Source organism: Panthera pardus, unplaced genomic scaffold, assembly GCF_024362965.1.
Source record: "Panthera pardus isolate Hobbes unplaced genomic scaffold, ASM2436296v1 HiC_scaffold_11, whole genome shotgun sequence".
Taxonomy (NCBI): domain Eukaryota; kingdom Metazoa; phylum Chordata; class Mammalia; order Carnivora; family Felidae; genus Panthera; species Panthera pardus.
Window position 1 is genome coordinate 737,772 of NW_026526666.1, and position 27,056 is coordinate 764,827.

Genomic DNA, 27,056 nt, shown 5'->3' on the forward strand with positions numbered 1-27,056 from the left:
TTCACTTCAAAGACTCTATGCTGCTGAAAGCACTTTTTCTTGTAATTTGGGAAATGCTTTCAAACAATGCAGTTATAGATGAGCCACTCATGGTGCTCTCTCTGATCAGAGCTGACAGCCAGCCAGCTGAGAGCCCAGAGCCAGTGGGGCTAGTTAGACAACCAGCATCCACAGCACTCTTCATCTGGAGATAAGGAAAAGCCTCAAAGAAAACTATCTGAAAAGTTCCAATTATACATCTGGCAGAAGAGTTAAAAGGCTAAAATGAATGCTTAGTGTGCAACCACTGTAGTGAATCTTAAGGCTCAAACAATTTAAGGGCTATTTCATGGCATTGTAATTAATATATATACATATATATTTATATATACATACATTTATTTATATATGTATGTATGTACATATAAATATATATATATATGTATATGTATATGTATGTATATATAAATCCCCAAGTACCCTGCCAGATGCAATACCAAGTGAGTAAATGAGATGCATTCTTGTCTTCCAGAAGCACTGACACCTAGAAACTCTCCTGTTTCTGCTCTTCTACATCTTAGAATAAAATGTTTGATTCCCTCTATCTCATTCTGCCAGTTACTTTCTCTTTGTTTCATATCTTTTCTCTTGGAATTAAACTTTTGTTCTTAGGGCTCAATGTATTTAATTTTTGCACTGATAACACATTTACATGGCTCAAATATCAAAAAGTATAAGAAAGTATACTGTAAAAAAAAAAAAAGACACTTCCCCATCTCTCTCCCTACAGGTAGTTGCTGTTACTAGTTTTTTGTGTGTTCTTTTTTTTTTTTAATATTTTTAATGTTTATTTATTTTTGAGAGAGACAGAACGTGAGCGGGGGAGGGACAGAGAGACGAGGAGATGCGGAATCCGAAGCAGGCTCCAGGCTCTGAGCTGTCAGCAGAGCTGGCCGCGGGGGCTTGAACCCACAAGCCCTGAGATCATGACCTGAACCAAAGTCGGATGCTTAACCGACTGAGCCACCTAGGCGCCCCTGTGTGTTCCTAGCAGAACATATTTTGCACATCCAAGGAAATACTAATACATAGCCTTATTTTGGGAATTAAACATGTCCTGTGCCAAATCATCAGAGGACAAGGTGGAGTGTCTTTTGGTGAGAATGGCGGTGCCTGGCACCATACCTGGTGCAGAACAGGGACAGAATGCTTGTGGGCCGGAGAGACAACCACAGGAGGGAAAGAGGGAGAAACAACCACACAGCCAATCTTCTGCGTCACCACGAATGCTAGGAGCTCACTCGGATCATCATTCGAGCCAAAGGGACAAGGACCTTGACCGGTCCCGTCCAAAGTCCCTTCAACCCTTTCCTAGTTACTTGAGTTTTGATGATGTGGTGGAGCAGTGAAAACTTTTTTCGAAAGCAGAGAAGAGAAAGGAGCAAAGAAAGGCCCCGGAAGAAAGGCATCGGAAGGAAGGCTGCTGGGGCGGAGGGTGAGGCCAACCGCAGGGAAGCCTGCGCTCCTCCAAAGCGGGCCGGGACGGCAGAATGAAAGCCACCAAAAATTCTGAACATTGTTCTCCTACTTGTTCCACTTCCATCCTTCCGTCAAGGATAAGGTGGGATTCAGGGAGCTGAAACACCTAAGATTCGGACACAATAGCTCTATCATGACACAGGTGACCGTTGAATGTCTGGAGCTGGAGAAAATAATCTAAGGCAGACGGGAGCGTGCCGTCTGTGCTGACACTGCCCTTTTCCACGTTGGGAGGCTGCGACTCTTACTCCCACAACCCAAATCTTCTACTAAGTGTAAAGCCTCAGCTCCCAATCTGTTTTATGTTATGCCTTACTATCAGAAGCAAAAACTTTCTCAAAAAAAAAAATTTTTTTTTTAGTTCTTTAGATATAAATCCTCTATCTCATCCCAAAGAGTGACTTACCATTGTATTAGGTACAGATCTAAGTCCAAGAGGGAATGTCACACAGCACTTGACCCCTGAAGAGCTATGGCCCTTCTTTCGTATGGCAGCTGTGAGCCTTTTTATAATAGACATCATCAAGTCTCCACTGCCCAACCAAAGATGCCTGCTTCTTTCCTTCAGTGTTCATAAAATTATTAAAATTAAATTCATTTTTCCCATTCAGTGTGTCCTTTGTTGGATCCCAACACTGTGAAATTGAGGAGCTTCTGGTTAGGATACATAGTTACAGGACAGAGAAAAAAATCACTTGAAATCTGTGACCAGTTTAATGACAAAGAAAGCTAGGAGCCCTCTGCTATTCTAGGTGAGAGCGGGAGTAAACAGAAGGTGGAAGTGCCCTCCCTGGGCACCCATGCCCAGTCACCCTCCCTGGCATGATGTAAGATGAAAGCATCTGCTGACTCTCAGAGGTGTAATTACCACCAGGGTGGGGGTATAATTAAAGTAGGAATAATTTACCTTAAAGAAGATAGAAATTAAGAATTATTAATGATCATAATAATTAGTCCTCTTATATCTAAGAATCACAAATGCTTTACAAGCTGTAATTATCACAGCTCCCCTCTGAGGAAGAGATTCATATCTTACAGCTCCTCATTCAACAGAGGGGTGAAGTGATGGCCATGGGGGAAGGCAGAGAGGGGTGGAGTAATGCCTCCTATCATCTGTCCCACACGTGGTGAAACTAGAAAGAGGCCGCAAGAGGGCTGACTCCCATTATGGTGTATGCTTTCATCCCCAGACCCAGAGAACTCTGTACCAGATCAAGCAATCATCTCATTCTGACCTGCTGGCCATTTAAACTGCTGCAATGCAATAAAATTATATCATATCAGTAAGGACTTTACTAAACACCTAGTCAAAATGAAAGATACGGCATTGCCTTCAAGGAACTTAAAACCTAATTGAGAAGACAAAAAGAGCCCCCAATAAAATAGAGAAAAAAATCTGCAAATTACACATTAACTAGTGCTAGGTTGTATGACGCTGATTATGCATGCTGTGTAATTTTTTTTTAATTGGAAGATCATTATATGTAAAGGTCAAAGAAGGTTTGGGAGGAGATGGAACTTGTACAGGACCCCAGAGAAAATACATTAGGTCTTAGACTGGCAAAGGTGGGATCACAGCGGATAGATCAATGAAAAAGAAAAAAACAGTAGGAAAACTTGAAAGGTTTAACACATAATTTTAAGAAAAAAGTTCTTCACTGGAGAGGTTTTTAGAGAGTTCAGCAAACAATCTTTTTTTTAAAGCCATCTAAAATCATCCTACTTGGACATTTTCCCGGAGTTCCACATTGTGGCTCATACAGTGTTCTGTAGAAGCCGTTAGGCTTAGGATGACACTGGTACTTTCTCTGCTTTACCTAAATTTTCACTTTGGAGGTGCTGGGTGGCTCAGCTGGTTAAGTGTCTGGCTTCAGCTCAGGTGATGATCTCACAGTTGGTGGGTTCGGGCCCCACATCAGGCTCTGTGCTGACAACTCAGATCCTGGAGCCTGCTTCAGATTCTGTCTCCCTCTCTTTCTGCCCCTCCCTTACTCATGCTTTGTCTGTCTGTCTGTCTCTCTCTCTCTCCCAAAGTTTAATAAACATTAAAATTTTTTTTCTTTTAATTTTCACTTTGGTGGTTTCCCAGTAAAGCCAAGACAGGGCCTGGTCCTGGTAGAATGCCACAGAATGTCAAATCTATTATCTACTTTTTCTGAGTTCTGACAAGAGAAAATGAGATGTGAGCCTTTGACTAGGATATAGACAAAGGAAACCTAATACTTCCTTCGTTCTGTTAATCCAGCAGAGCTCCACCCTGAAAGATTTGAGCATGATTGACATAATATTAAAGCATCTGATGGGGCTCCTGGGTGGCTCAGTCAGTTGAGCAACTGGCTCTTGGTTTCAGCTCAGGCCATGATCTCATGGTCATGGGATTGAGCCCTACTCCCGGCTCCATGCTGACAGCACAGAGCCTGCTTGGGATTCTCTCTCTCCCTCTCTCTCTGCCCCACCCTTCCACATGTGCACATGCTCATTCTCTCCAAATAAATAAATAAACTTAAAAAATTTTTTTTAAGTATCTGAGTGATGAAACTTATTTTCTCTTTAATTCCTCTGTAATGAAGAGCCCAAGTCTCAAAACCAAGTAACAGTACAATACTGTAACTGTGCTCTGGACCCAACAGCATTAACCCTTAATAAAGAAGGACATTCTTGCAAAATGGAGCAGGAGCACTTGGGTCTTCCCGGGCCAGTCAATAGTATTTTCTGACCTCTCAGTGCCTTAGTCTCCAATCTTATAAAAGAAAGATAATGAAATTTTTTCTGTCTATAAAAAGAATGGAGATCCTCAGATAATGAAAAACACCATTCTTTTTTGATGAACCATAATGAGAGAATACTGCTACATCTCAAGGATTCCCACTTGGTCTTTAAAAAAAAAAAAAACCACCAGACTGAACCAATATGTTAGGACTTGATAATTTTCTACATTCTTTGGCATTTACCAACCTTTTAAGGAACTAGAAAACAATGAAAATTATTTCCCTGTCCAAATATCATATCAGAAGCTTCTTTTTAAATGGAATTTTAAAATAATGATATTGTGTTAACTAAAAGAACATTATATAGTAATGAGGGCCACTTCATTAGAGAATATAAATGTGATTTTACAACTTAGCATCTGAATTTACTTAAAATTTTTCTGATGACCGACAAAGAGCAGCAAGAAAAACAGGCTAACTCTCTTAGGTTTTTCAGGTTTTTAAATATTTGGCCTCATGGTGTACTGACTTCAAACAAGAGTGGGTAAGAGAGCCATCACTAGATTAAAGATCTAGCTTCATTCAGAATGGGGGAGGGGCTTTTCTGAAAGCAATTTCAGCCATTTTCTCATGGCTATTCAGAAGCACTTTCTTTTTGGGTTTGCCTCTCTATTGTTTTGCTTGTTCAACCATGATTTTAGAATGATTAACATTTTCCCTTTATTCTCATAGAACCTAATTACTGTCCAGTGTCCTTTTGAGTATATTGACTACAGGAAGGTAATGGAAACACAAATGAATCCCAACACCTGGGTTGAGGTTCCCCAACGGATCACATGCTCACAGATAACAGCAGAATCAGACACAAATCAGGGTTTGTCCAGGGAATTCCTTGAAGGACACCCATAAAAAAAGGCTATCCTTCTGTGAGAAATAGAGGTTCTGAGATTATCTGTGGTTACATTGTATACAGTGCTCATGGTGGTTCTACCCTAAAATCCAAAGATTAAGAGAACTGTATAGACCCCTAAATAGAAGGGAAAAAAGAAAACATTAAGTTTGCCATCTGATCCCAAGAATTAGTGACAGTTCCGGGAAAATTCCCTAGGTTGTAGGCTTCGGTGTTAAAGTCCTTAAGGATGCAAAGTTAAGATACAAAGGATGCAATTGTCTTCTCACCACCTCTCACTTCTACTTTCCTCTTCACCCACCTCTGGGATGGCAGCAAGTGAGAAGAGAAATAAAATTCAACTCTACTGTCATTTACACCAATCTGCACATAATGTACTAGCCATCAAGATTTAGGTTTTAAATCTTCACTTTAAAGGGCCCTACAGAGTCTCTGCAAAATTCAGAAAACCAACAGTTGGATGTGTTGGACAAAGGAGAAAATAGAAATGCTGAAAGCCATTGAATCATTTAATAGTCTCCATAAACCTATTGTGAAGCAAAATTTCATAAAGTGTGAAATGTAAGGGTGGAAATCACTGACAAGCAGGGAAAAATCCAGTTCCTTACAATAAAACAGAGCTGAGATTTGCGAGTGATCGCCAGGGTTGAGAAAGGCCTGACAGATATAATGGGCTAGAATGACCGATTACCTTAATGTGTTTCCAGGAGAAGCAGACTCAAGTGCTTAAGTGTCATAATCATTAGTAACTTAGGCTGAGTAGGATGATTATATCTACAATAATGCATTACACCAGCTCTTTTTCTCCAAGGGCTTCGATATGCTAATGAGAAAAGAAATGAGCAAACTTCATTTAGATGTAATATCCTAAGAATGAAATTTCACAGATTTCATATTCTCTTTTTTTTTTTTTTTTAATGTTTTTGAGAGAGAGAGACAGAGTGCAAGTGGGGAAGGGTAGAGAGAGAAGGAGACACAGAATCCAAAGCAGGCTCCAGGTTCTGTGCTGACTGGGGCTCGAACCCATGAACCGCAAGATCATGATGGATACTTAACCGACTGAGCCACCCAAGCGCCCCACAGATTTCATGTTCTTATGAACAATTAATGAAATCGTATTTGTAACGTGCCAAAATTGCTTACCAAAGAGGCAATCCCAATCTGTACAGAAATCATCATAAAACCCAAAAATACAAATGCAAACTTTTTCCAACCTGCATTTTTAGAGAAAAAACTAAAACCAATTCTTTACACAGTCTCATCATCCTAGAATTGCTTCAGGCAGAGTTATATTATTTGGTTCTCACCAGTTTATGTTAAAGTTTCTGTTTAACCCCATTCTAGAATTTATATCTTTTATAAAGTAAATGCCTAGAGGTTACTACTTTTTTATGAAGTCATAATTAACTAAGATTCTAAACATTAATTTCTTCATTTCACTGTTTTATTTAAATTTTAGCACTTTAAAAAATTACAGATTCTGTCATATATTCTAACCATTCATGTTAGGTGGAATCAGTAGCACCTCAACTGTCAGGAGGCACGGTCTGTGAACCTCATGTCAAATAGCTACGTAAGCAAATAGTGAGATAAACAAGTCATTCGTGGAGACAGAGGTGGAGCTGGGCTTGGTTAGGAATGAATCAGGCCATCCCAGAGTAGGTGTCTCCTTTGCAAGTTGCTCTTCAGGGCACAATTAAATCCCTTATAAAAGGTTCAGCTCCCAGCTGCCCAGTACACTTGCCAGCAGTGTCAGCGAGCGCTCAACTTCCTTTGGTGAAGTGGGTAAGTCCCAGCCAATGGGGTCATATTTTTCTGTACAATTCATTTTCCAGCTGTAGTAGATGCTGGGTGGGGGTCAGGAGGATCTATGTACCAGAAAGGATCAGTATCTTACAGGGATATCAAACTCCCGCTAACTCCATGCCATTTTATAGCTGGAGCCATCACTTGAATGGAAACATGGCTCTTCTCCCAAGTCTCTGAATTCTTTTTTTTTTTTTAATGTTTTATTTATTTTTGAGAGAGAGAGAGAGAGACAGAGTATGAGCTGGGCAGGGGCAGAGAGAGAGGGAGACAGAATCCACAAAGCAGGCTCTAGTCTCTGAGCTGTCAGCACAGAGCCTGACACAGGGCTTGAACCTGTGAACCACGAGATCATGACCCGAGCCAAGGTCAGATGCCCAACCGACTGAGCCACCCAGGTGCCCTCCCCCCCCCACGTCTCTGAATTCTATAAGTTTGTTTGCATATTAGGGCGTGGAGAGTGGTTCATGTGTGACTCTTATGGGGGTTCATCTTCCTAAAAACTGCCATCTCAAGAAGTCACCAATCCTCAGTACTCCTTTTTTATGGTTCTACTCAATATGGGCCATCTTCATGTAGTTATGACATCTGAAGTATTGGAGTTGAGAAATAATTAAAGAAGCTAGCCAATAACTGAGTATTTGCAACATATCTGAATTAATACAAATAACATGTACTCTGTTTTCTGCATTGTTATACCTGAATATTATAATGCCACTTTTGCCTAGGAAGAAGTGGTGCTTAATCTTAGAAATAGTGACTTATGAATTATCCTCATAGATCTCATATGTACTACATATGTTGGAAAATAATCCACATTCCCTTTTTATTTTTCTGGTTACCACCTAATGTTTTGCTGCCACAATTAGATCTACATGGCTTATATCCACCTTAAGATACTCTCAAATCTTCCTTCACCTTTTGGCTTTCATTTATTCTCTTTATTCGACTTTAGAGGAAGATACTTATGAATAGCAACATATCAAATTTAAAATTCTACACTCAGATCACTATTTGATCTGAAATGTGCTAGGGAGCAGGAAGAGACAGAAGAAAAGGATATGGATAATCCAGATTGACTAGACGATCAAAAGCTGACTACAGAATAGTCTGAAGATAATTCCCTAGCTTCAAATTTCTCAGGATCTGTCTTCCCCTTTCTAAGTACAATACTGAAAAATAAAATGCTTTGAAAGCCCAGGTTGAAAATAACTACTGTTAGGACACCTGGGTGGTTCAGTCAGTTAAGCATCTGACTCTTGATTCTGGCTCTGGTCATAATCTCAGGTTGGTGAGATCGAGTCCCATGTAGGGCTCTGTGCTGACAGTGTGGAACCTGTTTGGGGTTCTCTCTCTCCCTCTCTCTGTGCCCCTCCCTCACTTACAGTTCTCTCTCTCTCTCTCTCTCTCTCTCAAAATCAAAAGAAAGAAATAAAATAAAAGAAAATAAATTACTGTTGTAAATTTAGGGCTCTGACTGAAACAGCATGGATGAAACCTCCCCAAGATGGGAAACAAAGTTTTAATTCTGAATCCTACTTTATTCTTCTAGATTTACTTGAACTTGAAGGAAGGGGAAAAAAATGTCTCCACTTCTGAAAAGCATCTTGGATATCACTGAAATTTTCAATCAATATGCCTTACATGATTGTGATGGGGCAGCACTAAGCAAGAAAGACCTGAAGAACCTCCTTGAAAGGGAATTTGGAGATGTCCTTCGGGTAAGAAATAACAAGAAAAGGAAATCTATTGATTTAGAGTTATAAAATTTCTTCTCAGGAGAGATCATAGCAAAGAATGGTGACTTTGTATCCATTTTATACCATCACAGCTCTACACTACAGTCTTCATCTCTGAGTCTGAAGGCACTTAACAGGCATTGTAGTCTGAGTACTTAAAGAAGTTGCTAACAAGTATTTATTTCATGTACTTGATGGCAACGTCAATGTGAATGAACATTGGAAATTATCACCAAAGATGTCAGATCAAACTAAACTTGAAAGGAATTTAAATTTACTTCCAAAGTTTAATAATTAAAATCAGTGTCTTCTCTAGTAAAATGGTGTTAACATAAACGTTTTCTTCTGTTTACAAACATGGGATAAAAATCTATCAAGGGTACTATTTCAGACATAAATGGCTGCTGTAAAACTTCAAAATTTTTCGTTGTTATTTCTCTCTTGAGGATGAGTTCATATTCACCCAGCTAAAAAGAACTTGAGTTCTTTTGATCAGCATTAAATTACAAGTTACAAAAATTTCCAACAAATGTATGCTTTAAAATGAAGTGTTCACATTTTACGTAGAGACAAGACTTGAAACACACTGGATGTTTTTCTAATTGCTTTCAATGTCTTCTGAGTGTCAGCATATCACAAAATATTCATTGTGTGTATGACTTAAAGTTTACTATTTGTAAATAGTACATTGTAAAATTTTTGTTTTCATTTTTTCATAGAGGCCACATGACCCTGAGACAGTAGATCTGATCCTGGAACTTCTGGATCGCGACTGTAACGGGCTCGTCGATTTCAATGAATTCCTCCTGTTCGTTTTCAAGGTGGCTCAAGCTTGTTATTACGCTCTCAGCCAGGTTTCCGGGCTGGATGAGAAGGGGGTCAGGTGTGAGGGAAAGGAGAACCCGTTACAAGATCCCAGGCAAGAAGACCAGAGATTTGAGCCCCGGGACAGACAACTGGAAGAACACAGGCAGAAAAGGCAGGAACTGGAGAGGGAGCTCGCAGAGGAAGACAAGCAGCGGCTGCAGAGGCGAGAACCGGAAGAGCGCCTGGAGGAGGAAGAGCAGCTCAAGAGGCGCAAGGGTCGGGAGCCTGAGGAATTTCCTGACCGAAAGCAAAGGCAAGAGAGGCGGGAGCAGCGCGAGCTCCGGGAAGAAGAGGAGCAGTTGCAAAGGCAGAAGCGGGAGCAGGAGGAGCCGCGGTTGCAGCAGGAGCTGAGGCGCGAGAAGCAGGACAGACGCGAGCAGACAGAAAGGCGCGAGCAGCAGCTGAGGCGCGGGGAGCCGCGCTTAGAGCAGGAGCTGAGGCGCGAGCAAGAGAGGCGCGAGCAGCAGGAGAGACGCGAGCAGGAACTGAGGCGCGAGCAGGAACTGAGGCGCGAGCAGAGGCTGAGGCGCGAGGAGCAGGAGAGACGCGAGCAGATAGAGAGGCGCGAGCAGCAGCTTAGGCGTGGGGAGCCGCCCTTAGAGCAGGAGCTAACGCGCGAGCAAGAGAGGCGCGAGCAGCAGGAGAGACGCGAGCAGGAGCTGAGGCGCGAGGAGTTGCTCTTTGAACAGGAGCTGAGGCGCGAACAGAAGAGGCGCGAGCAGGAGCTGAGACGCGAGCAGAGGCTGAGGCGTGAGGAGCCGCGCTTAGAGCAGGAGCTGAGGCGCGAGCAGGAGAGACGCGAGCAAGAGCTGAGGCGCGAGGAGTTGCTCTTTGAACAGGAGCTGAGGCGCGAGCAGGAGAGGCGCGAGCAGGAGCTGAGACGCGAGCAGCGGCTGAGCCGCGAGGAGCCGCGCTTGGAGCAGGAACTCAGGCGCGAGCAGGAGCTCAGGCGCGAGCAGGAGGAGAGGCGTGAGCAGACGCGCTTGAAGCAGGAACTCAGGCGCGAGCAGGAGGAGAGGCGTGAGCAGGAGGAAAGACGAGAGCAGGAGGAAAGACGCGAGCAGGAGGAAAGGCGAGAGCAGGAGCTCAGGCGCGAGCAGGAGCTGAGGCGCGAGGAGCCCCGCGTGGAGCAGGAGCTGAGGCGCGAGCAGCGGCTGAGGCGAGAGGAGACGCGCTTGGAGCAGGAGCTCAGGCGCGAGCAGGAGCTGAGGCGAGAGCAGGAGCTCAGGCGCGAGGAGCCGCGCTTGGAGCAGGAGCTGAGGCGCGAGCAGCGGCTGAGGCGGGAGGAGACGCGCTTGGAGCAGGAGCTCAGGCGCGAGCAAGAGCTCAGGCGCGAGCAGGAGAGGCGCGAGCAGGAGGAGAGGCTCGAGCAGGAGCTGAGGCGCGAGGAGCCGCGCTTGGAGCAGGAGCTGAGGCACGAGCAGCGGCTGAGGCGAGAGGAGACGCGCTTGGAGCAGGACCTCAGGCGCGAGCGAGAGCTCAGGCGCGAGCAGGAGGAGAGGCGCGAGCAGGAGCTGAGGCGCGAGCAGGAGGAGAGGCTCGAGGAGCCGCGCTTGGAGCAGGAGCTGAGGCGCGAGCAGCGGCTGAGGCGAGAGGAGACGCGCTTGGAGCAGGACCTCAGGCGCGAGCGAGAGCTCAGGCGCGAGCAGGAGGAGAGGCGCGAGCAGGAGCTGAGGCGCGAGCAGGAGCTGAGGCGCGAGGAGCCGCGCTTGGAGCAGGAGTTGAGGCGCGAGCAGCAGGACAGACGCGAGCAGGAGCTGAGGCGGGAGCAGGAGGAGAGGCTCCAGCAGGAGCTGAGGCACGAGCAGCAGCCTGCTGAGGAGGAGGTGGAGGCCCGTGAGCGGGACAAGAGCCGCACCTCAAGGTGGCAGTGGCAGCTAGAAAGCGAGGCCGACGCCCGTCAGAGCAAGGTCTACTCCAGGCCCCGCAGGCAGGAGCAGCAGAGGCAACGCCAGGAACGCGAAAAGAGGCAGCGCCTGGAGCTCGAGCGGCAACTGCGGGAGGAGGACGCCGAGTGGCCAAGCCGGTCCGGGTCCCTCTGGGAGGAGCGCGAGCAGCGGCTGCGCCGAGAGGAGCAGGCACGCCTGCAGGAGGAGGAAGAGCAGCGCCGAGACTTCAAATGGCAGTGGCAGGCGGAGGAAGAGAGCGAGAGGCGCCGCCAGAGGTTCTCCGCCCGGCCCCAGTTGCGGGAGCAGCAGGAGAGGCAGCTGAGGGCGGAGGAACTGCAGGATGGGGAACTGCTGCGTGAGGAGGAAGAGCAGCGTCGCCAACGACTCGAGAGGGAGCGGGAGCAGCAGATCCTCGAGGAAGAGAAGCAGCTCCGGTTGGAGCAGAGCCTCCAAGAGGATCAGGAGAGGAAGCTACGCCGGGAGGAGCAGTGCCGTGACCAAAAATGGAGGTGGCAACCAGAAGAGGAAAGCCAGAGACGCCGCCACACAGTCTACGCCAAGCCAACTCAACGAGAGCCGCTGAGGGAGGAAGAGCAGCTGCAACGAGAGGAACTCAAGACAAGGAGGCGCCAGGAGCTGGAGAGACAATATCGGGAGGAAGAGCCGCTGAGGGAGGAAGAGCAGCTGCTAAGAGATCGGAGGCGCCAGCAGCGCGGCAGGCAGTATCTGGAAGAGGAAGAGCTGCAGCGCCTGGACAGAAAGAGGCAATTCCAGGATGAGGATCAGAGCCGCGATCTGAAATGGCAGTGGCAACCAGAAAAAGAAAATGAAGTTCGTAATCACAGGGTTTACTCCAAACGCAAAGTGAACGAAGAAAGGATCCGGCAACTCGAAGATTCCCAGGTTCGAGACAGACCATTCCGGCAGAATCGGTGGCTCCTGCAGGATGAACGGGATGAGAGAGCGCGAGAGAAAGACAGGACCCGGCAACAGCGCGACATGCAATTCCCAGCTGAGGAACTGCTGGAGCGAGAAGAGCAAAAGGAAGCCAAAAGGCGAGACAGGAAGTTCGGCGAGGAGGAACAGCAGCAGCGCCGCCGGGAACGTGAGCAACAGCTTCGCCAGGAGCGCGACAGAAAGTTCCGTGAGGAGGAACAGCTCCTTCAGGAAAGGGAAGAACAGCTGCGCCGCCAGGAGCGCGACAGAAAGTTCCGCGAGGATGAGTTGCTGCGCCGCCAGGAGCGCGACAGAAAGTTCCGCGAGGAGGAAGAGCTGCGCCGCCAGGAGCGCGACAGAAAGTTCCGTGAGGAAGAACAGCTCCTGCAGGAAAGGGAAGAACAGCTGCGCCGTCAGGAGCGCGACAGAAAGTTCCGCGAGGAGGAATTGATGCGCCGCCAGGAGCGCGACAGAAAGTTCCGTGAGGAAGAACAGCTCCTGCAGGAAAGGGAAGAACAGCTGCGCCGCCAGGAGCGCGACAGAAAGTTCCGCGAGGAAGAAGAGCTGCGCCTCCAGGAGCGCGACAGAAAGTTCCGCGAGGAGGAATTGATGCGCCGCCAGGAGCGCGACAGAAACTTCCGTGAGGAGGAACAGCTCCTGCAGGAAAGGGAACAGCTGCGTCGCCAGGAGCGCGACAGAAAGTTCCGCGAGGAGGAAGAGCTGCGCCGCCAGGAGCGCGACAGAAAGTTCCGTGAGGAAGAACAGCTGCGCCGCCAAGAGCGCGACAGAAAGTTCCGCGAGGAGGAATTGCTGCGTCGTCAGGAGCGCGACAGAAAGTTCCGTGAAGAGGAACCGTTCCCGCAGGAAAGGGAACAGCTGCGTCGCCAGGAGCGCGACAGAAAGTTCCGCGAGGAGGAAGAGCTGCGCCGCCAGGAGCGCGACAGAAAGTTCCGTGAGGAAGAACAGCTCCTGCAGGAAAGGGAAGAACAGCTGCGCCGCCAAGAGCGCGACAGAAAGTTCCGCGAGGAGGAAGAGCTGCGCTGCCAGGAGCGCGACAGAAAGTTCCGTGAGGAAGAACAGCTCCTGCAGGAAAGGGAAGAACAGCTGCGCCGCCAAGAGCGCGACAGAAAGTTCCGCGAGGAGGAAGAGCTGCGCCGCCAGGAGCGCGACAGAAAGTTCCGTGAGGAAGAACAGCTCCTGCAGGAAAGGGAAGAACAGCTGCGCCTCCAGGAGCGCGACAGAAAGTTCCTCGAGGAGGAAGAGTTGCGCCGCCAGGAGCGCGACAGAAAGTTCCGGGAGGGGGAACAGAGGCTGCGCCGCCGCCGAGGACTAGATGGTACCCTCTCTCAGGAGGAGCAACTGAAGGGTGCTGAACAAGAGCAAGAGCAGAGCGTCCAGCAGGAGAGAGAAGAAAAGCGACACCGACAGGAGCAGGACAGGCAGTTCCTCGAGGAAGAAGAGCAACTGCCACGCGAAGAGCAGGAAGAGCTGAGGCGCCGGCAGGAGCGAGGCCAGCAGTACCTCGTGGAGGAGCAGTTTGCCAGGGAGAAGAGGCGCCGTCCGGAACAAGAACTGCGGCAAGAAGAGCAAAGACGCCGCCAGCGGGAGGAGGAACGAAGGCACCGCGGGCAAGTCTGGGAAGACGGAGACAGGGGCCGTTGGCAGACTCTGGAGCCAGGCAAGAGTCAGTTTGCCAGTGTCCCGGTGCGCTCCAGCCCTCTCTATGAATATATCCAAGAGCAGAGATCTCAGTACCGCCCTTAAGAGATGCTGCCAATATCCTGACACCTGCCAAAGCTTCCAGCAAAGGAAAAAGAAACACTGGATACCAAATGACTCAAATGTTTCTGGTTGTGGGAGAACTCTCTGATGTTCCAAAATCTTTTTTTTCCAAAATCTTAAACTACACTCATTTCATGTACCTTGTACTCTTGCCTTTTATTCTTCCTCAAGTAGTGCTTTACTGCAGGGTGTCTTTGCTCTTTGGTGCAGATGTGGTGTGCAATTTTTAAAAATCTAAATCATGTAATTTGTTTAAGGAGTTTTGTTTCGGGAACGTTTATTGCTTTCGAAAGTAACAAGAATAACACAATGATTTAAGATTCAAAAGAATTGGGTCTGTTTTTTTCAATGGTTGATTCATCTTATGGAGAGTTTAGATATTTTTTATGTTCCAGTTGGCATTTTTTTTCTTGAGCCTAAATTACACTAATATTTACCTCCAAATAGACTCTCATTTTTTTTTGGCATAATTAACACAGATTCTGCAAGGGGGCTGAATTTTTACAAGCCTTGAATACCGAAGGGCAGGGGAGGAGGGAGTGACTTCTACAGAAAAATTCCCTGTGAAATCAGCCCCTAACTGGAAGAAATCTGAAGATTTAGCTTCAAAACGTAGAATTTGATTTTTTTCATACTTGATAAGCACTTAAAATCTCCTGAGCCAAAAGCAAGGTATTTCCCAAAAAACTCCACAGCTCAAAATTTAAAACTGTCTACTGTAGTCTGTAGTGTTCAGTTCTTTTCCCCCCAATCTTTGATGAATTTGAGAATATTCCTACCTTTGTTCATTTTAACTGAGAGAGAACCTGCTCAAGATCCTATAAACATCTACTTCACTCTAGAGTCAAAAGGAGATCAAAGCATTTTTGGGGAAGGAAAGGGAAAAATTTGTGAACAGAAGGGCAAGTTCCCAGAAGCCCTTAGATGAGACCCATCAGCTCGCAATCCTTTAAGACCTATTGATACTACCTTGGAGACATTCTTGTTGAAATGATTGGACTGTGTAAAAAATAAATGTTTGGCAAACAATTATTTTCGTCTGTTTTGATTATGCATCAAATCATGACATCTATTGGTCTGTAACTGATATAAGTTCCCACTAAGAAGTATTTGGCTACTATTATCCATGTCTAAATAGGAAAAGGGGAGGAGAAAAACTATTTTCCCCAACCATTTTTTCCTATTAGGTTGAACCCTACGTTATTTCCATCCCCAAGCTATACAATTCTCTTTCCAAAGGCTTTTATTCTTGACCCCACAGCTTTCTGTGTCCTTTCTTGCAGTGGCTCACTGGTCATGACATTATTATTTGTATAATGTCATGGACTAGTGTTTGTTAATATTTCCTTCTAAGTCTACAGCAGCTTCTTGGTCTCTGATGTCTGATAAGCCAATAGTAAAAAATGGCCTGAAAGTCCAGCTCAGTATTATAGAAATTATAGATGACCTGTTGATTTAAGCAACATAATCCATGAGGTGACTTAGTCAGAAGATGCTTATACCAATCAGGCCAAAGTATCAAGTTGTTATCTAATAATCCAAATACCTCTGTATCACCTGCTGAAGTCTATATTTAGTATCCATACCTTAGTAACTAGGAATAAGTCCAAGAAGGCCCTGATCCAGGATAGAACCATTTCTAATTGTGAGGGTCATGGATGAGAAGATGTTCTAAGTTATAGACACTTAACATTTTTGATCAATGGTGCAAACAATAAAGCTAAGCCTGCAGCTCCTGAGAATTGATCTGGTAAAGTAACATTTTCTGCAAGGAACACCAGCCTTTCTCTCACTTTAACACAAATAGCAGATGCCCACCAAGGATAGAACCTGGGAATCCCCTGACCCTACCTTGAAACTTCATCTCTTTCAAATGATTTCTAACTGCAAAACTGTTTTCCCCTTAAGGTAAGCATAAGCTTTTCTTTATTTAAGGATCTTCACAGGGGCGCCTGGGTGGCTCAATCAGTTGGGTGTCAGACTTTGGCTCTGGTCATGATCTCACAGTTCATGGGTTCAAGCCCCACATCAGACTCTGTACTAACAGCTCAGAGACTAGAATCTGCTTTGGATTTTGTGTCTCCCTCTCTCTCTGCCCCTTCCCTGTTCTCTCTCTCTCTCTCTCTCTCTCTCTCTCTCTCAAAAATAAACATTAAAAAAATTTTTTTAAGGATCTTCACAGAAACCCTGGAAAAGTCTTACTGGTTTTCCCCAGGATCCTCTCAGTGGGCACTCATCTCAGAGCCTCCTTATAAATGTCAGCCCCAGTATACTCCTGAAATATACACTCATCATCTAAGCAAGAGTTCAACTATAATAAAAACAATCAAATTCCTTCAGACTTCTTGTAGCACTTTACAAGATGAGGAAAGAGTTTCCAAAGAAGAAAGTACTGTTTCATCAGTTATAATAACATGTAGTTAAAAAAAAAAAAAAAACCAGCCAGTTCATGCCCTATGGCTCCTTTTTTAGTTGCTGGCAAGCCAGTCTTCCTACTCCACCTGGATAATGCACATGTATGGACAGAACCTTGAGGCTGTTGGGCAACTGGCTGCTTAACTGTAAACTGGGAGCTCTATTAACATTACCTTGGCTGATGGGGTGCCTGGGTGGCTCAGTCAGTTGGGCATCCGACTTCAGCTTAGGTCATGATCTCATAGTTCATGAGTTCAAGCCCCATCTTGGGCTCTGTGCTGACACCTCAGAGCCTGGAATCTGCTCTGTATTCTTTGTCCCTCTCTCTCTGCCCCTCCCCAGCTGAGGCTCTGTCTCTCCCTCAAAAATAAATAAAAACATTTAAAAGAACAACAACAACAACAACAAAAACATTACCTTAGCTGCTGCTGGGGAATGGGGTTGACAGTTTAATACATATGCTCTGTGATGAAAAAGCTAATTTCCATGTTATGTGCTGAATTATGTCCCCTCTATGGGTTTATATGTTGAAGTCCTAACCCTCAACATGTTAGAATGTAATCGTATTAGGATATACAGTATTTGAATAGGCAATTAAATTGAAATGAGGTCATTAGGTGGGCCCTAATCTGATATGAATGATGTCCTTATATGAGGAAATTTGGACACAAACACAGAGGGAAGATAATCTGAGAACACAGGAAGAAAATGGCTGTCTACAAGCCAAGGATAGAGATCCTTGGAACAGATCCTTCCCTCACGGCCCTCAGAGGAAATGAACCCTCCCAACACCTTGAACTTATACTTCTAATGTCCAGAACTGTAAGAAAACAAATTTGTGTTGGTTAAACCACCCAGTCTGGGCATTTTGTTATGATAGCACTAGCAAACTAACACAATGTAAGGTGAGGTTATATTGCTAGGGTAACATATCTGTATTGTAATTATAATGATCTTTATCCTTTGACATTGTACAAGCAGATCCTGTTTCCTTAAAGACACTACTGTGGTTCATTTTGTTTTGTTTTTTAATTTTATTTTAGAGAGAGTGCAAGTGGGGGAGTAGCAGAGAGAGAGGGAGAGAGAGAATCTCAATCACGTTGCATGCCCAGCACAGAGCCCAATACAGGGCTGAATCCCATGACCCTGGGATCATGATCTGAGCCAAAACCAAGAGATGAACACTCAACCAACTGAGCCACCTACGCACCCCTCAAGGCACTATTTTATTAAATCTGCCATAGTTGCTATGGTGCAGTGGAAACAATGCTACAAGGAATCAGGTTCATTCATTCATTCAGCAAATATTGAGTTCTTGCTATGTGCAAGGCTTTCTAAGGCAATGTGCATACAGTAGCAAAATAGTCCTTCTCGCCTGTTCCTTCACTTAACTATCTATGTGTCCTTGTGCAAGCCACTTAAGCTTTCTGGGCCTTATTTCATGTTTCAAACTATTAGGTTGAAATATCCATCACCAAGGTTATTCCTAGGACTGAAAAAAAAATTAATTCTAACGTTCACTTTGTTCGACTAAAAGTCTAAAAGCAACACAAATAATGTCTCACCCCAGCTTCTATCTTGAGCTAAGAGAAAGCAGGAAAAAGAACTGATGGTGATCATCAGAGCCTAGTTCCAGCTTCAAAGATCTTTCCTTTCTAGACAATCAGATCTGAACTTCCTTCCCTCTATCATCGCTGTTCCTCTCAAAAGTGCTTTCCTTTCATCCCAGGTTTATTCACTGAGAGAGAAGACCCTAAGCCTACCCCACTTTCTATGATCCTAGAACCGCACATATACATTTAATTACTCCCATATGTTTCAGAGGAGAAAAAGAAGTCCTGAAACTTGGTTTCACTCAAAGTAAAAGTCAGTGGCCATTATTTAAGTATGAACCCATCTCTGCTTGATCTTCTGCACTAATTACACATTGCTACTATTTTCATTCAGTCATAATAATTAGTCTGTTGAGCAAGTGTACTGGTAATATAAGCCACTGAAGATTATGATCTATGTAATATGTAATAAGCACGTTTCCCTTGTTAAAGAGCTGACAGTCACATGCAATAACCTGAAATTAATGCATAACATAGATTTCTGAGTAGGTTATTTTCTGAACCCTCAGGACATCTATGGCAAATATTCAAATTACAAAAACTTTTAAAACTTTGATTTCTATTTGTCATCACTCCGCTAAAAATGGGTGTGGCATTTTCTGCAAGATAAAGTTTAAGATCTTCAGTTTGGAATTTAAGGCCCTCCACATTCTAGAGATAATATACCTTTTAACTCTGGCCCCCTCAATATCCCTTGACCTACTATGTTGTAAAAGCAGACTAGCCTAGGGGCACCTGGGTGGCTCAGTCGTTGAGCATCCAACTTGGGCTCAGGTCATGGCCTCACAGCTCAGGAGTTCAAGCCTCACATAGAGCTGGCTGCTGTCAGCAGAGAGCCTGCTTTGGATCTTCTGCCCCCCTCTCTCTATGCCCCTTCCCCACTCCACACTCTCTCTCCCAAAAAAATAAATCTTAAAAAAAAAAAACAGACTACTCTAAGTTGTCATCAGGATATCTTACGATTGTCCTTCGTTCAAAACCTTATTGGCATAATTTTATCTGTTTGGAATACCTAACTCCCTGTCTACCTGGACCATTTCTACTCAGTTTAAAAGACCCAGGCTGAGTCCCACCTCTTCCCTAAAATCTTTCCTAAGCACTCTGATACATATTCACTGAGGTTCTAAAATATCTATTATCTTTACTATTCATTAATTGTTTACAACATCTGCCTTAGTTGGCTTTATCCTTGCTTCATCTCCAACTAGATTGTAAAGACCACGAAAACAGAGACTACAATTTGGAATTCTTGATTTTTTATAGCCTTTCCATGATAAACAATAATTAATAGAACTCTATGAAATTCTAATGAAATATATGGACTGTCTCACTAGAAAAGTATACATACTCAAAAATTTCACCTAGGATTTCAAAAGTTCTTAGTCCCTATGAAGCCTTCTTAACTTTATGCTAAGAAACCTGGCCCAAGGAATTGTGAGAATTAGATGCATAATGTAAGAATTCAATAAATATTTGTCACATGAATCACTATAACCCTTATAGTTCTTTTAGTCCAAGGTTCCTACTACCCATCTAACCTATCATTCATTTCTTCCTCCTGAATACCAAAGTCCTAAGTCCTTTCTTGTATTTTGAAAATTCCTCAATCTTGGGCATTACTGAATGTTCATGAAGGGGAGAGAAAGGTTGGGTGGGGTTAAGGACACAAGGCAGGATTTTATAAAGTAGGAGACTTGAGCAGGTGTAAATGCTGATGGGAAGAAACCCATAAAGAGAAATTGCAGTATAGAAAAGAGAGGGGAATTATCAAAATAGAAAATTTCCTGAGAAGGCAGGAAAAAAACAGGACCCAGAGAGAAAAAGAGATTAGGCTTAGATGGATACCTTTTCTGATATAACAGAAAGAAACCATCCATATAAATAGGTGCCAGTAAATTTGTAGTTTGGTGGAAGGAAGTTAAGAATTCTCATCTGAGAAAAAATGAAATATGGCCTTTTGTAGCAACGTGGATGGAACTGGAGAGTGTGATGCTAAGTGAAATAAGCCATACAGAGAAAGACAGATACCATATGGTTTCACTCTTATGTGGATCCTGAGAAACGTAACAGAAACCCATGGGGGAGGGGAAGGAAAAAAAAAAAAAAAGAGGTTAGAGTGGGAGAGAGCCAAAGCATAAGAGACTGTTAAAAACTGAGAACAAACTGAGGGTTGATGGGGGGTGGGAGGGAAGGCAGGGTGGGTGATGGGTATTGAGGAGGGCACCTTTTGGGATGAGCACTGGGTGTTGTATGGAAACCAATTTGACAGTAAATTTCATATATTAAAAAATTAAAAAAAATAAAAAAATAAAAAATAAAAATTAAAATTAAAAAAAAAGAATTCTCATCTGATTACTTTTATTTTCTTTACGAAGTAAACAGGCAGGACCATCTTCCAAGAGTAAGGAAGGTGGGGTGACTGGGGAGATGTCAGATAACCAAAGGGCATGGAGATGGTTTAAAATAACTTGTATTGGGGTGCCTGGGTGGCTCAGTCAGTTGAGTGTCCGACTTTGACTCAGGTCATGATCTCACAGTTTGTGGGTTCGAGCCCCGCATCGGGCTCTGTGCTGACAGCTCAGAGTCTGGAGCCTGCTTTATATTCTGTGTCTCCCTCTCTCTCCCTGCCCTTCCCTGCTCTCTCTCTCTCTCTCTCTCTCTTTCAAAAATAAATAAGCAAAATTAAAATGTGTATATATAACTGGTGTATTACAAAGCTGTAGTGATCAAAATACTATAGGACTGGCACAAAATAGACACATAGATCAATGGAATAGAACAGAAAATCCTGATATAAACCCACAATTATATGGTCAGTTAGTCTTTGACAAAGCAGCAAAGAATATCCAATGGGAAAAAGACAGCCTCTTCAAAAAATGGCATTAGGAAAACAGGACAGCAACATGTGAAAGAATGAAACTGGACCACTTTCTTACATCATACACAAAAATAAATTCAAAATGGATGAGACACCTAAATGTGAGATCTAAAACCATAAAAATCCTAGAAGAGAACAAAGGCAGTAACTTCTCTGACATTAGTCATGGCAACTTTTTTCTAGATATGTTTCTTGAAGCAAGGGAAACGAAAGCAAAAATAAACTATTAGGACTACGTCAAAATAAAAAGCTTCTGCATGCTGGAGGAGACAATCAACAAAACTAAAAGGCAATGTACAGAAGGGGAGAAGATCTTTGCAAATGACATATCCAATAAAAGGCTATTATCAAAAATATATAAAGAACTTATAAAACTCAACACCCCAAAACAAATAATCCAATTAAAAACTGGGCCAATGGCCAACAGACACATGAAAATATGCTCAACACCACTCATCATCAGGGAAACACAAATCAAAACTACAATGAGATATCATCTCACACCTGTCAGAATGGCTAAAATCAACAACACAGGAAACAATAAGTATTGGTGAGGATGTGGAGAAAAGGAACACTCACGCACTACTGATAGGAATGCAAACTGGTGCTGGCACTTTGGAAAACTGTATGGAGGGTTCTCAAAAAGTTAAAAATAGAACTCTCCTAAGATCTAGTAATCTTTTGAATCTCAGTCCCATTCCTTAGAGAAAGACGTTTTTTAAAAAAAAAAAATTTGTTGTTCCTCTGGTAGTAATCTCTGATAGTAAAATTTATCCATTTAAAATGATATAGTCACTATAAAAAGGGAGGATTTAAATCATTTGTACTGCCTCTCTTCTCCTCCCTCATTCTCAGTGTTTATTATTTCATTATTCTGATCTTCTTTTGCCTTTCTAACTCCAAATAATACACTTATTTTTCTTTTTCCATCAACTTCTAACAGTATCACTTCCACTTTTACATTTCCAACCACAACCAAATATATCAGGTATTGTACATACACAGACTTTAACACTTGGAAACCAGTAAATGCCCACATTGTGTATTAAGCACATAGGCACAGAAGTAAGATTGCCTAAGAGCAAAAACTGGGTTTACCACTTAATCGCTTTGTAGCCTTGGGCAAGACACTTGACCTTTCTTTTCCTCATCCTTGGGGTTCTAGATGAACATTTTGTGGACCTTTTAAAATCTGAAGTTTCTAGGAAATCTTCATTTAATTTTTTGATAAATTAATCTTTTATCTCCCTGTTTTATCTTTCTAATGTTCCTATTAGTTGGAAGTAGGATCTCCCGAGTTGATTATGTTTCTTATCTTTTTTCCTACCACTTAAATTTCTTTCTCCTTTTGCTCCATATTCTGAAACTGTATTATCCAAGGAGGTAGCCACCAGATGAATGTGGCTATTTGCATTTAAGTTTAAATTAATAAATATCAAATAGGGGCGCCTGGGTGTTTCAATCGGTTGAGCGTCCGAATTCAGCTCAGGTCATGATCTCATGGCTCATGAGTTCCAGCCCCACATCTGGCTCTGTGCTGACAGCTCAGAGCCAGGAGGCTGCTTCATATTCTGTGTCTCCGTCTCTCTCCCTGCCCTTCCCCCCACTCGCTCTGTCTCTCTCTCAAAAATAAAAACATTTAAAAACCTTTTTTTAAATTAATAAATATTAAATAAAAGTAAAAATGTAGTTTCTCAGTCACACTAGCCACATTTCAAGCCACATATAGCTAGTGACTATCACATTGGATAGTGCAACTATCTAAGATTCTATTGGATAATGCCATGCTAAAAGATTTTGTCAACATTGGAAGGTTTGTTTTCATTCCATTGTTCTTTTTAAATTTCAGTTATTTTTTTAATTTCATTTAATTTAACCTAAAAATACCACTTATTCTCTGATTTTTCTTCTCTGTTCTTTTAGAGCATCTTGGTCTTGCCTCAATTAATCTCTTTGAAGTATATTAATCAGAGGGTTTTTTTTAATTTATCTTCTTCCTGAATTATATCTACTCTATTTCCTCTGGAATCAGTTTTTATCTGGAATCCATTTATCATGTTCTTTTTTTTTCATGCTGTTGATTTATTAATATGCCTGATTATTTAGTATATTCTTTATATCAGTTAAAACATCTGAGTTTCTTCTGATTGGTATACATAGGTCTGTTTTCACACCAACTCTCTTATATGAATGGGGACTTATGGCAGGCCGGAGGAGAAACCTGTGAATTTGCAGAGGCTGTCAGGCTTCAGACCTGCCCCTTCCCCTGCATCCCCATCTAATGCTATTTGGAGAGGGTTTTCCCAGAGCAACACTGACACTAGATACCTTAGCTCTCAGTCCATCTATTAATCAACAAATATGACAGAGCACCTACTATAGTCCAGATCCTCATTCAGCTTCTAAGGATAATATAGAAAGTAAGATACAGAGTCCTGCCCTCAAGGAGTTTACATTTAACATTTCTAATAATTTTGTTCAATTTCTTTAGGGAAGAGCCATTTGGGGTTTTGCTAGGAAGGTTAGGTAGTATATGCCCAGAGGTCTATATTCTGTGCTCTAAATAGAAGAGGGAGATGGGAATGGCCACTGAGACAGAAGTTCCTCGTATAAACTCTCAATTACTTTCCCTATATAAAGCTCCACTTCCCACTCCCACCTCCATCATATCTGCTAATTCTAAGTCCAGACCTTCTCCAGATTCTGATGCCAGAACCGCCTTCACCTCTGATCCTCCTTCATAACACATTCTGGGCTGTGCCATTCTCCATTTGTTTCTATTATGAACATTCAATCATCCACTTTTCAGCTTCCACAAATTTCCTAAATCTAAGTTGTAATTCTCCAGCTCTGTTTATAATACTGGTTCATTTTTTTAATTCTTGTGTATTTTTATTTTAGAGGATTCCAAGAGAGACATAAGAATATATGGTTGTTCAGTCCATCATCATCTTGAACACTTTTATAATAAGTAAAAAAGATAATGAAACCATATCTATAAGCTGAAGTCTTCTTTTTCGCTTGCTGCATTTTCCATATTACAGACAATCATTAAAAATTGCTTTCTTTGCCATCTTTTCCAAAGTAGCCATCATAGAACTTTTATTTGGAGCTTTCATTGAAGACCTCAGTTGTGATCTTGAAAAGTAAGTGGCTAGGGGCACCTGGGTGGCTCAGCCAGTTAAGCATCCGACTTCGGCTCAGGTCATGACCTCGAGTTCTTGAGTTTGATCCCCATGTTAGGGTCTGTGCTGACAGCTCAGAGCCTAGAGCTTGCTTCAGATCCTGTGTCTCCTCTCTCTCTCTGCTCCTCCCCTGCTTGCACTCTGTCTCTGTCTCTGTCTCTCTTTTAAATAAATTAAAAACATTTTTTTAAAGTAAGTGGTTCTTGGGGCGCCTGGGTGGCTCAGTCGGTTAAGCGTCCGACTTCGGCTCAGGTCACGATCTCACAGTCTGTGAGTTCGAGCCCCGCGTCGGGCTCTGGGCTGATGGCTCAGAGCCTGGAGCCTGCCTCCCCCATTCATGCTCTGTCTCTCTCTGTCTCAAAAATAAATAAAAATGTTAAAAAAAATTATAAAGTAAGTGGTTCTTTTTTTTTTAAGTTTATTTACTTTGAGTGAGAGAGAGAGAGAGAAAGGTGGGGAGGGGCAGCGAGAGAGGGAGAGAGAGAATCCCAAGCAGGCTCCACACTGTCAGTGCAGAGCCAGATGCCAGGCTCGAACTCATGAATCACAAGGTCACTACTTGAGCCGAAACCAAGAGTCAAATGCTCAACTGACTGAGCCACCCAGGCACCCCAAAAAGTAAGAGAGTCTGAAACATAGTTCTTTATTAATCAATTTCTTTTCACCCCTGTCTCTCTTCCTCCCTTTCTTCACTATCCCTACACAAAATTAGAAGGGAGAGAACATCACAGAGGGACCACGAGAGACATCTTTTTAGAAAAAGAAAGGCAGTTCGGGTCTTTTCTTCGGTAATAGTAGAGTTGTTTGTGGTCTATTGTATAGTAGTCTAAATAATTTTTTTTAACAAAACATTATTCTTACCCTTCTCCTCCCATCTCTCTCTTGCTTCTGCCATCCCTTGAGTCACTACCCACCCAGAAGTAGGGATAGTAATTAAATGGTCTTAAGTAAGCACTGAAAAAATAGGAATGCCTATAAAAGGGCTAGGAAGCCAGGCCTTACATTGTTCAAGATCCAAACCTGACCTTCTAAAGAGAAACTATAACCTAAAAACATAGATATTTAGGGTTGGAAGAATCCTGTGACCTTCACCGTAAGCCACTCTAGCTTTTCCTCCTGCTGTGGTAGGACTCTACCATGACCTAGCCAATGGACTGTGATTCAGCCTCTATTTGACAGTTCCAGTGACAGGGATCTCATTACTTTAGGAACAGTGTGTATCATTGCCAGACAATACTGCTCCTTGTAGATATCTTAATAAAACTAAAGACTTCTTTTTAGAAAATGTCAATCATTGATTCTAGCTCTATTCTCTGGCATTACACAGAATAAGGAACTCAACATACTGGAGATACCATGAACTCAAAGATATATTCTTGAGGCATTTCCATTCTAAATCTGGGCTTGCCATTTACTGGGCACATGGCCATAGGCAAGTTACTTACCAGCTAAGAGCCTTAACTTCCTTATCTGCTAAAAGAGGATAACTACCTAAAAGGTATATAAGAACTTAAGTCAGACAGCCAAATAGAGTACCTGACATATTACAAGTATTCAATGAATATAAGTTCCTTTCTCTTATCACCTCATTCCTCATCCCCATGAAAACCCTTCAAATATTTGAAAACAGTCATTAGGTTTCCTCTAAGTCTTTCTTTCCAATCCAGCCTTGAAGATACTCCATTTCCTTCAACCATTTCTCATGAGACTAGCCTATATGACCTCCAGGGCAGGGAGACAGAACTTACTCAACTTTTTTTTTTTTTTAAGTGATTTTTTCATATTTTATTTCTTTGGACATTCTAGAATGATAAAAGATAATTTTTGCAACTGCCCACTATACAGATTGTTTGATTTACCTGAATACCCAATTTTTGATGAGTCAAAATAAAAGGCAATATACTTTATTAAACTGAAATATTTTCTATATTTAATACTTTATTGTGCCTTAATGTCTGTATTTTTAATGAAAAATAACTGTATTTCTCAAAATAAAAATCTCAAAAAAAATGGCATTGCTTTATACTTGCAAATTTCTTTAATGTTTGGCTTTAAGTTAGCTGGATTCTCATATTTACATTTTCTTTTCTTTTTTAATTTGTTGGGTTTTTTTTTTTAATTTACATCCAAGTTAGTTAACATAGAGTGTTAACTCAATGATGATTTCAGGAGTAAGAATCCAGTGATTCATCACCTACATATGTAACACCCAGTGCTCATCCCAATAAGTGTCCTCCTTAATCCCCTTGCCCATTTAGCCCATCCCCCCACCCAAACCCCTCCAGCAACCCTCAGTTTGTTCTCTGTATTTAAGAGTCTCTTATGTTTTGTCCCCCTCCCTGTTTTATATTATTTTTGCTTCCCTTCCTTATGTTCATCTGTTTTATATCTTAAATTTCACATATGAGTGAAGTCATATGATATTTGTCTTGCTCTGACTAATTTCACCTAGCATAACACCCTCTAAGAACTTACTCAACTTTAAACACCCCATTGCCTGGCACAGTGGCTGAGAAATAGCCAGTCGTCAGGAGATGTTGACTGATCAGAATTAAGATGACCTTCACATGCCAACCCCAATTCTCAGGAGGAGGCCTCTGTCTTGTAGGGGAATTCTGAGAAACTTTTTTTACAGGCCAGGACTATCAACATGGATTTCCCCTCCCCCCACCCCCAACACTCAGTTCCCTTGTACTTGCTTTGATTGTCAGAAAGATCAGAACAAGGTTTTGCTCAATATTGATGCTTCCCTTAGCCAGTCTTCTTGTAAAATTACCCCCATCTCCACCCCTCCATTCTCTTGGTCTTCG

General features: G+C 43.0%; 1 protein-coding gene across 1 annotated transcript; it reads left to right on the forward strand.

Annotated features, from left to right (window-relative positions):
* Positions 1–6,869: 6,869 nt before the first annotated feature.
* TCHH (trichohyalin) lies at positions 6,870–14,398 on the forward strand. The gene is made up of 4 exons (XM_053889438.1): positions 6,870–6,921; positions 8,495–8,663; positions 9,401–10,873; positions 11,009–14,398. Exons 2-4 carry the CDS (start codon positions 8,526–8,528, stop codon positions 14,135–14,137), a joined length of 4,740 nt encoding a protein of 1,579 aa, XP_053745413.1. The 5' UTR covers positions 6,870–6,921; positions 8,495–8,525; the 3' UTR covers positions 14,138–14,398.
* The last annotated feature ends 12,658 nt before the right edge of the window (positions 14,399–27,056 follow it).

Coding starts and splice junctions, on each gene's coding strand:
- TCHH (XM_053889438.1), top strand. CDS start 8,526: ATGTCTCCACTTCTGAAAAGCATCTTGGATATCACTGAAATTTTCAAT. Junction 8,664..9,400: donor AATTTGGAGATGTCCTTCGG/GTAAGAAATAAC, acceptor ATTTTTTCATAG/AGGCCACATGACCCTGAGAC. Junction 10,874..11,008: donor AGCTCAGGCGCGAGCAAGAG/CTCAGGCGCGAG, acceptor TTGGAGCAGGAC/CTCAGGCGCGAGCGAGAGCT.